Consider the following 10,655-nt stretch of genomic DNA (forward strand, 5'->3'; position numbering starts at 1 on the left):
GATTAGCTCTAGTAATTTCCTGGTGGAGTCTTTAGGGTTTTCTATGTAGAGGATCATATCATCTGCAAACAGTGAGAGTTTTACTTCTTTTTTTACAATCTGGATTCATTTCTTTTTCTTCTGTGATTGCTGTGGCTAAAAGTTCCAAAACTATGTTGAATAGTAGTGGTGAGAGTGGGCACCCTTGTCTTGTTCCTGACTTTAGGGGAAATGTTTTCTATTTTTCACCCTTGAGGATAATGTTAGCTGTGGGTTTATCATATATTGCTTTTATTATGTTGAGGTATGTTCCTTCTATGCATGCTTTCTGGAAGGTTTTTATCATAAATGGATGTTGAATTTTGTCAAAGGATTTCTCTGCATCTATTGAAATAATTATATGGATTTTACCTTTCAATTTGTTAATGTGGTATATGACATTGATTGATTTGTAAATATTGAAGAATCCTTGTATTCCTGGGATAAAGCCCACTTGGTCATGATGTGTGATCTTTTTAATATGCTGTTGGATTCTGTTTGCTAAAATTTTGTTCAGGATTTTTGCATCTATGTTCATTAGTGATATTGGTCTGTAGTTTTCTTTTTTTGTGGTGTCTTTGTCTGGTTTTGGTATTAGGGTGATGGTGGCCTCATAGGATTAGTTTGGAAGTTTACCATCCTCTGCAATTTTCTGGAAGAGTTTGAGGAGTATAGGTGCTAGCTCTTCTCTAAATGTTAGAATGGTACAATTTTTTGGTAGAATTCAGCTGTGAAGCCATCTGGTCCTGGGATTTTGCTTGTTGGAAGATTTCTGATTATAGTTTCAATTTCTGTGCTTGTTATGGGTCTGTTAAGATTTTCTATTTCTTCCTTGGTCAGTTTTAGAAAGTTACACATGCTAGTAAAGTCATGCTCAAAATTCTCCAAGGCAGGCTTCAGCAATATGTGAACCGTGAACTTCCAGATGTTCAAGCAAGTTTTAGAAAAGGCAGAGGAACCAGAGATCAAATTGCCAACATCTGCTGGATCATGGAGAAAGCAAGAGAGTTCCAGAAAAAGATCTATTTCTGCTTCGTTGACTATGCCAAAGCCTTTGACTGTGTGGATCCCAATAAACTATGGAAAATTCTGAAAGAGATGGGAATACTAGACCACCTGACCTGCCTCTTGAGAAACCTGTATGCAGGTCAGGAAGCAACAGTTAGAACTGGACATGGAACAACAGACTGGTTCCAAATAGGAAAAGAAGTACGTCAAGGTTGTATATTGTCACCCTGCTTATTTAACTTATATGCAGAGTACATCATGAGGAATGCTGGGCTGGAAGAAGCACAAGCTGGAATCAAGATTGCTGGGAGAAATAGCAATAACCTCAGATATGCAGAAGACACCACCCTTATGGCAGAAAGTGAAGAGGAACTAAAGAGCCTCTTGATGAAAGTGAAAGAGGAGAGTGAAAAGGTTGGCTTGAAGCTCAACATTCAGAAAAAAAAGATCATGGCATCTAGTCCCATCACTTCATGGGAAATAGATGGGGAAACAGTGGAAACAGTGTCAGACTTTATTTTTTCAGGCTCCAAAATCACTGAGGATGCTGATTGCAGCCATGAAATTAAAAGACGCTTACTCCTTGGAAAGATAGTTATGACCAACCTAGATAGCATATTAAAAAGCAGAGACATTACTTTGCCAACCAAGGTCCATCTAGTCAAGGCTATGGTTTTTCCCAGTGTCATGTATGGATGTGAGAGTTGGACTGTGAAGAAAGCTGAGCATCGAAGAATTGATGCTTTTGAACTGTGGTGTTGGAGAAGACTCTTGAGAGTCCCTTGGACTGCAAGGAGATCCAACCAGTCCATTCTAAAGGAGATCAATCCTGGGTGTTCATTGGAAGGACTGATGCTAAAGCTGAAACTCCAATACTTTGGCCACCTCATGTGAAGAGTTGACTCATTGGAAAAGACTCTGATGCTGGAAGGGGTTGGGGGCGGGAGGAGAAGGGGATGACAGAGAATGAGATGGCTGGATGGCATCACCAACTCGATGGACATGAGTTTGAGTGAACTCTGGGAGTTGTTGATGGACAGGGAGGCCTGGCGTGCTGATTTTCATGGGGTCGCAAAGAATCGGACACAACTGAGCGACTGAACTGAACTGAACTGAACTGATAATTTTCTAAGGATTTGTCCATTTCTTCCAAGTTGTCCATTTTATTGGCATATATTTGCTGATAGTAGTTTCTTTTGATCCTTCTTATTTCTTTGTTGTCTGTTGTGACGTCTCCATTTTAATTTCTAATTTTGTTGATTTGATTCTTCTCCATTTTTTTTTCCTTGATGAGTCTGGCTAATTGTTAGTGTATTTTATTTATCTTCTAAAAAACCCAGCTTTTAGCTCTGTTGATTTTTGCTATAGTCTTCTTTGTTTCTTTTTATCATTTATGTCTGCCCTAATTTTTATCAGTTTTCTTTCTACTAACCCTGGGATTCTTCATTTCTTCTTTTTCTAGTTTCTATAGGTGTAGAGTTGGTTTTTTTTATTTGATTTTTCTCTTGTTTCTAGAGGTAAGCTTGTATTGCTATGAACTTTCCCCTTAGCACTGCTTTTACTGAATCCTATAGGTTTTGGGTTGTGTTTTCATTTTCATTCGTTTCTATGCATATTTTTATTTCTTTTTTTTTTTTATTTATTCTGTGATACGTTGGTTATTCAGAAGTGTGTTGTTTAGCTTCCCTATGTTTGTATTTTTAATAGTTGTTTGTTTTTTTTTTCCCTGTAGTTGACATCTGTGGGGAGCCGGCCTGAACAAGGCCCCAAATGTCGGCCCTGGGAACGCCTTGTAAGTGCTGTTCCCTGTCCCGCCACCCCTTAAAAGAGTCATAAAATGTTTACCAGGCCTTCTTTGTTCTTCCTTGAGAAAAACAGAGCAAATGACCCTTTGCTTGGTTTCCTGTTTTTTCCCCCCAGGTTTATGTAGGTATGTTTTCCTTATCTCTTAAAATAGATTAAGAATGTACTCCCTAATCTTTATAGCCTGTGGACTTGTTTTTCTTGTCTCGTGAGCATTAGTCTAAATGCCAAGCTTGTCTTAGAAAGCAAACAAGCCTTTGTAATCTTCTATAGATGCAATAACTAACCTGGTAAATGACTTGGTATTTTTATGTACCCTGTTCCCTGTCTCACTTGGTATATAAACCCTAGCCTTCTTCAATAAAGTCACTGATTTGCTTCACGAGCATTCAGTCCTCTCGATCCCATTCTTTACTCCTTCATTCTTTTCTCAGGCCTTTACATCGTTGTGATCTGGACTTGTTCTCTTTGCCGGCAGGCTCTGGCATCTCCTCTTTGGTTTGGTGGGTGTTTATCATGTTCTTTTACCTGCTGAATATTTCTTTGCCTTTTCATCTTGTTTAGATTGCTGTGTTTGGGGTGGCCTTTCTGTATGCTGGAAGTTTGTGGTTCCTGTTCATTGTGGAGGTTCCCCCCTGTGGGTGGATTTGGACGAGTGGCTTGTCATGGTTTCCTGGTTAGGGAAGCTTGCATCGGTGTTGTGGTGGGTGAAGCTGGATTTCTTCCCTCTGGAGTGCAATGAAGTGTAAAGTGGTGAGTTTTGAGGTGTCTCTGGGTTTGGTGTGACTTTTGGCTGCCTGTATATTAATGCTCAGGGTTATGTTCCTGTGTTGCTGGAGAATTAGCTTGGTATGTCGTGCTCTGAAACTTGTTGGCTCTTGGGTAGGGCTTGGTTTCAGTGTAGGTATGGAGGCTTTTGGATGAGCTCTTTTCAATTAATGTTCCCTGGAGTCAGGAGTTTTCTGGTGTTCTCAAGTTTTGGATTTAAGCCTCTGCCTCTGGTTTTCAGTCTTATTCTTACAGTAGCCTCAAGACTTCTCCATCCATACTGCACCTTTCGAAGAGAATGGGCTGCCTTTCTGGGTGTCTGGTGTCCTCTGCCAGCATTCAGAAGTTGCTTTGTGGAATTTTCTCAGTGTTCAAATGATCCTTCGATGAATTTTTGGGGGAGAAAATGGTCTCCCCATTCTATTCCTCCTCCATCTTAGGACCTCCATCCTTGTTTAATGAAAGATTTTTTAAGTTCTGCAATGCTTTAAAATTTTCAAGAGGTTCATACACATGATTTTACATATTCTTATAATAACTCGATTTCCCCCTAACCCTATATTGCCTTTCCCCATTTCCCTCTCCCCACTGGTGGCCATAGTTTGTTTTCTATATTTGTGGGTTTGCTTCTTTTGTGTTTACTTATCCAAGTTTGTTATATTTTTGGTATTCCACATACATGTCATATCATACAACATTTGTGTGTTTTCTCTTTCTGCATTATTTCAGCAGTTTAATGCCCTCCAAGTGAATTCATGTTCTCACAAACAGCAAAACTGTATTCATATACAATAAGTCATTTTCATATGAACCTTCAAGCTCTGAATTTTCAAAGACGTGAACGTGTTGCTCATATGTCGAATCACATAAGTTTGTTCTCATGACTGGTGTACATTATGTGCGTAAATCCTCTATGAATGGTTGTGCTTTTGTGTGTTCTGCTGTCCAGTAGTGTACAGTATCTTTATTTCAAAGATATACAGAGGCAAGTGTAAAATTGGTGTTGATTTTGAAGGACACTTCAGATCCTTTCTGTAGATTTCCACTTAACTACACTGGTTTGGTGAATGAAAATATACGACATGATGAAGAAGATCACTGCAGGTGCCTCATCATCAATAGAAATGTCCTTTTCTGCTCTGTATAGTTGATACCCATGCCCACCTCAATCAGAGATGCTGCTTGGTCATGTCAAAGGGAAGGAGGGAGCAAGAATTATCTCGCTATTCTGCTTGCCCAGGTGACTCTATTTCTCAAGAAAGGGATAGAGAAGCATGTCTAAGCCACATTCTCATATCAAGTTTATCTTCTATAATGCTGGTATTTTAGCTGGTATAGACTCCACCTGCAATGCAGGAGACATTGGTTCAATTCCTGGGTCAGGAAGTTCCCCTGCAGAAGGAGTAGGCTACCCACTCCAGTGTTCTTGGGCTTCCCTGGTGACTCAGACAGTAAAGAATCTGCCTGAAATGCAAAGACTTGGGTACAACCCCTGGATTGGAAAGATCCACTGGAGGAGGCCGTGGCAACCCATTCTAGCATTCTTACCTGGAGAATCCCCATGGACAGAGGTGCCTGATAGGTGACAGTCCATGAAGTCACAAAGAGTCAGACCTGCTGAGTGAATAAGCGCAGCAGAATGCTAGTAATTTTAACCTCTGACTCCTGTGTGTAGTCTACAAGTGATCCATGACCCAGAAGGATGATGATTCAATGGCCCTTCTAGTATCCAGCAATGGTGAAGCCAAAAATATCACTTCAGTCACAACATTTATTGAGTAATTATTGTGTAACACTCTGGTCTGAGTCAGGGATGTGAGACAAAACAAAATCCTACTCAGAAGTTTTAACTGAAGAGAATTTAATGGAAAGAATTTAATTTAATGAGGACAATACTGGCAGTGTTAAGTAAATCAGTCCAAGAACTTGAAGTACCTGGAGGCTAAGTTCATAAGGCAATTTTCATACCAGTCCTGAAGCAGTCAACACAAGGGCCTCTGTCAGGATTCTAGTGTCATGAGATCCAGGAAGAGCATGCCAGGCCACCTTTTCAACACACACATTAGCAGGAATTGTCCTTGAAAAGATGCAGCCACCTTAACACTTCATTGTGAATCTGGGAGAAAATGAAATTTAGATACTTTTATCTTCTCTCATTTCTTTTATGCTCCTGGTTTCTCCCACTGGCCTAACTCAGATGGAAACTAAACACTCAAGGAGCCCTATTGATGGAGTTTAAGGATTAAGCTCCAGGTAGACCAAAAAAAAAAAAAGGAGATAAAAAAGATAAACTGTATAGATGGTCTAGACTGACAAAGAAGCATCATTAGTACATTTATATTATCTGTACATCCATGGTCTTCCCTTTGCTAGGTATTTATTATGATAACAATTTAAAGTATAAAGAGCAAGATTCAGAATCAATAAATAAGTAGTTCAAATGCAGCAAAAGTTATCTGACTGTCTGATGGTTTTCCTATATCATTCAGTCTTCTATCTGCATGAGAACTTAATAACTTCCCCAAGTCAAGTCTCAAAATATGAAGACATTTAGGCATAAGTTTAAAAAAAATGAGTCCCATTAGTATACCATTTCAGAAGATTTGATTCCCTGAAGATACTGGGGACAGGCAAGAATCACCTCCTCAATGGGCTTAAGATTTTAAAAGAGTAAATCACTCATGGTGGTTTATAGTCTAAACGATTTTCTGTGAGAAATAATTGAACCCTAGGGTGCTGATTCTCTGTGACAATTCTGGTATAAATCCCTCAGCTTCTTCACATCTGTGCTGTCATTGGGAAATCACCCTTCTTTCTCAGGTAGGACTAGGTATTGAACAGTTTGCTATGCTGTGTACTTAGACATTCAATCGTGTCTGACTTTTTGTGACCCCATGGACTGTAGCCCACCAGACTTCTCTGTGCATGAGGATTCTCCAGGCAAGAATACTGGAGTGGGCTGCCCTGGCCTCCTCCAGGGGATTTTCCCAATCCAGGGTTCAAACCCAGGTCTTCTGCATTGCAGACTGATGCTTTACCATCTGAGCCACCAGGCAAGCCCAAGAATACTGGAGTGGGTAGCCTATCCCTTCTCCAGAGGATCTTCTGGACCCTGAAATCAAAACAGTGTCTCCTGCATTGCTGGCATATTCTTTACCAGCTAAGCAAAATTCTATTTTTCTCATAGTACAAATATTTATAAATATACCATGAGTGGTACCATTTCTTTTATAAATGGAAAAAGAAATAGATCAAAGGCCATAAGACAGAGCCTCAGGTCAAGAGTGTTTTTCAAGAATACAAAGCTTTATAGTGCCCAGAGCCATTTCTGTCCACTTCTCTCTAAGATTACATTGCCAAGTCAGTTCTTCACATCAGGTGGCCAAAGTATTGGAGCTTCAGCTTCAGCATCAGTCCTTCCAATGAATGTTCAGGACTGATTTCTTTAGGATGAGCTCGTTGGATTTCCTTGCAGTCCAGGGGACTCTCAAGAGTCTTCTCCAACACCACAGTTCAAAAACATCAATTCTTAGGTGCTCAGCTTTCTTTATGGTCCAACTCTTATATCCATACCTGACTACTGGAAAAACCATACCTTGGACTAGACAGATCTTTGTTGGCAAATTAATGTCTCTGCTTTTTAATGTGTTGTCTAAGATCATCATAGATTTTCTTCCAAGGAGATGGTCTCCTTTATCATGTACAAAAGTTGTGAAATACACTTTCTGATTTCTTACATACTATCTCATTTTTATAAATAATATGATTATTATTATCACTGTGACCTTAATAGAACTCGAATCACTATCATACAGTTTATTCTTCCATTCTGAAAGAGTTAAAATGAGGTAAAGTTACAACAAAATCATTACAGTTTGGGGATGGGTGTGTCAATCACTTTTTAAAAAATTATCTTCTCCTCAAGGGGACATTTTTAATACATTATTTTATCCCAATTATTCCCTCCTTTAATATTTAATACCACTGATAAATCTGGATATATAAAGATAATCATAATAATACTGTATTTTTACCTGCATTTATACAAAAACTCTGATTTAATTTTGTGTCCCATGAGCCAATTGCTGCTGCTGCTAAGCCAACTATTGCCCTAAATAATTGCCTGAAATATACAAAGTTAAGGATAGCCTGGGCTATCTTACTGAAGTAAGATTTGGTAACGAGAGGGCACCCTGAGGTAGGCAAGGGCGGATAAAATGAACATGCATCACAGGGTGAGGGACTAGCTCGAAAATGACCTTAAGGTTAGAGGGCAGGTAGACAGACACTGGTTCTCTAAAGATCGATCTGTTCCATTTCCCTGAATCAAAGATCTATCTGTTCCTTTTCCCTGTATCATTCACCTGTGGGGGAAACAAAATAAATTTCAATTACTGACACTTTAGACACCACATCAAAATCATTCTGAAAACAAAGAATCATGGTTTTAAAGAAAAGGGATTGTAAGTGGCCTATTCATGATAATGATTTGTAGAAAAGATACAAGCTTCTCAACTATGAAAAGACTTGCAGAAAAACATTTGAAATTATGTAAATGTGTTCTATGTTAAGTTAAATATTAAAATATCTAGTGCATGATTACTAGGTTATTTCTGAATATTTAAAGAAAAATTTGATGTGGAACATTTTTAAAGACTACTGAATTTCTTATAATATTGCTTCTGTTTTATGTTTTGTTTTTTTGGCCATGAGGCATGTGGGATCATAGTTCCCTAAAAGGGGATCAAATCCTCGTTCCCTGCATTGCAAAATGAAGTTCTAACTGCTGGATCACCTAGAACGTCCCCTATGTAACTTCTTTGTGCTATATGTATTTAGAAGTTTGAAAGAAATAGGCATTGATGAAATGATGTGAGTAATGGAAAATGATAAAAAAAAATGCATTTTTATTTCCTCTACTTTAGACATCATTGGAAGCTGAACAAACACAATGTCAAAGGAAAACTACACGGAGGTGACTGAGTTTATCCTCCTGGGACTGACAGACCGAGCTGAGCTGCAGCCTGTCCTTTTTGGGGTCTTCCTGGTCATCTACCTGATCACAGTCGTCGGCAATGTGAGCATGATTTTGTTAATCAGAACTGACTCAAAGCTTCAGACTCCAATGTACTTCTTCCTCAGCCACCTCTCCTTTGTGGACCTCTGTTATGCCACCAATGTCACTCCTCAGATGCTGGTTCATTTCTTATCTGAGAGAAAAACCATTTCCTTCCTTGGTTGCTTTATACAGTTTGACTTTTTCATTTCCTTGGGGCTCACAGATAGCTATATGCTCACAGCAATGGCTTATGACCGCTACATGGCCATCGGCAAACCCTTGTTATATGGCAGCAAAATGTCCCGAGGGGTCTGCCTCTCTCTCGTTGCTACATCTTATATTTATGGCTTTGCAAATGGCCTTGCCCAGACCATCCTGATGCTCCGCCTCTCCTTCTGTGGACCCAATGAAATCAACCACTTTTACTGTGCGGACCCACCTCTCCTAGTCCTGGCCTGCTCAGATACTTCTGTCAATGAAACTGCCATGTTTGTGGTGGCTGGTTCCAACCTCATGTTTTCTCTCACCATCATTCTCATCTCCTACATTTTCATCTTTACAGCCATTCTGCAAATGCGTTCTCCAGAAGGGAGGCGCAAGGCCTTCTCCACCTGTGGGTCTCATCTGACAGTTGTCACTATGTTTTATGGAACACTGTTCTGGATGTATCTGAGGCCGCCTTCTGAGGCATCTGTAGAACAGGGCAAAATTGCAGCTGTTTTTTATATTTTTCTGAGTCCTATGCTAAACCCTTTGATCTACAGCCTTCGGAACAAAGATGTTAAAAGAGTAATAAAAAAAGTGATTCAAGAGAAACTGTTTGTCAATTCGGGTACACATTTGGTCAATGGTATGTAATATTTTGTATTCTCTAACAAATTAGAGAGAATAATAAATTAATAAGTCTTTTTTTTTCACTGGCTTGTTTTCTTTTGTAAATCACTTAGAGACCTGAAAGAATGTGTAAGGTCATTACTTTGTGACATTTCACTGTATTTAAAATGAATATCACATAGAAATTCAATGATAAGACTAGATAGCTTATTACCGCTCAGTAAAATTAATAAAGGCCAGATAGATAATTTTACCCACAATATTTATAACAGTAAAAATTTACAAAATTTAGAATTTCCAAATGATACTAAGGCAATGATAATTTGTTAGATATGGGAGGCTTAATAATTTCCAAACTATTTTTCAAAAGTTGTCACATTAGGAGGAAAAGTTTTTTTTTTTTTTTTAATTTATTTATTTTAATTGGAGGCTAATTACTTTACAATATTGTATTGGTTTTGCCATACATTGACATGCATCCACCCCAGGTGTATATGTGTTCCCCATCTTGAAACCCCTTTGCACTTCCCTCCCCATCCTATCCCTCTGGGTCATCCCAGTGCACCAGCCCCGAGCATCCTGTATCATGCAACGAACCTGGACTGCCGATTTGTTTCACATATGATAATATACATGTTTCAGTGCCATTCTCCCAAATCATCCCACCCACACCCTCTCCCACAGAGTCCAAAAGACTGTTCTATACACCTGTGTCTCTTTTGCTGTCTCGTATACAGGGTTATCATTACCATCTTTCTAAATTCCATATATATGTGTTAGTATACTGTATTGGGAGAAGGCAATGGCACCCCACTCCAGTACTCTTGCCTAGAAAATCCCATGGTAGGCTGTAGTCCATGGGGTCGCTAAGGGCTGGACACGACTGAGCGACTTCACTTTCACTTTTCACTTTCACACATTGGAGAAGGCAATGGCAACCCATTCCAGTGTTCTTGCCTGAAGAATCCCAGGGACAGGGGAGCCTGGTGGTCTTCTGTCTATGATGTCACACAGAGTCAGACACGACTGAAATGACTTAGCAGCAGCAGCATACTGCATTGGCATTTTTCTTTCTGGCTTATTTCACTCTGTATAATAGGCTCCAGTTTCATCCACCTCATTAGAACTGATTGCTGAGTAGTACTCCATTGTGTATATGTACCAC

The 10,655-nt window shown here is 39.3% G+C and overlaps 1 protein-coding gene across 1 annotated transcript; it reads left to right on the forward strand.

Annotated features, from left to right (window-relative positions):
- Positions 1 to 8,548: 8,548 nt before the first annotated feature.
- On the forward strand, positions 8,549 to 9,514 carry LOC129537475 (olfactory receptor 5M5-like). The gene has a single exon (XM_055396868.2). The coding sequence runs from the start codon at positions 8,549 to 8,551 to the stop codon at positions 9,512 to 9,514; it is 966 nt and encodes a 321-aa protein (XP_055252843.2).
- The last annotated feature ends 1,141 nt before the right edge of the window (positions 9,515 to 10,655 follow it).

This window comes from Moschus berezovskii, chromosome 14 (genome assembly GCF_049115385.1).
Source record: "Moschus berezovskii isolate FMDL1 chromosome 14, NW_MosBer_1.0, whole genome shotgun sequence".
In the NCBI taxonomy this organism is placed as follows: Eukaryota; Metazoa; Chordata; class Mammalia; order Artiodactyla; family Moschidae; genus Moschus; species Moschus berezovskii.

What these genes read in the sequence shown, in the direction of transcription:
- LOC129537475 (XM_055396868.2), top strand. Translation starts at nt 8,549, where the DNA reads ATGTCAAAGGAAAACTACACGGAGGTGACTGAGTTTATCCTCCTGGGA.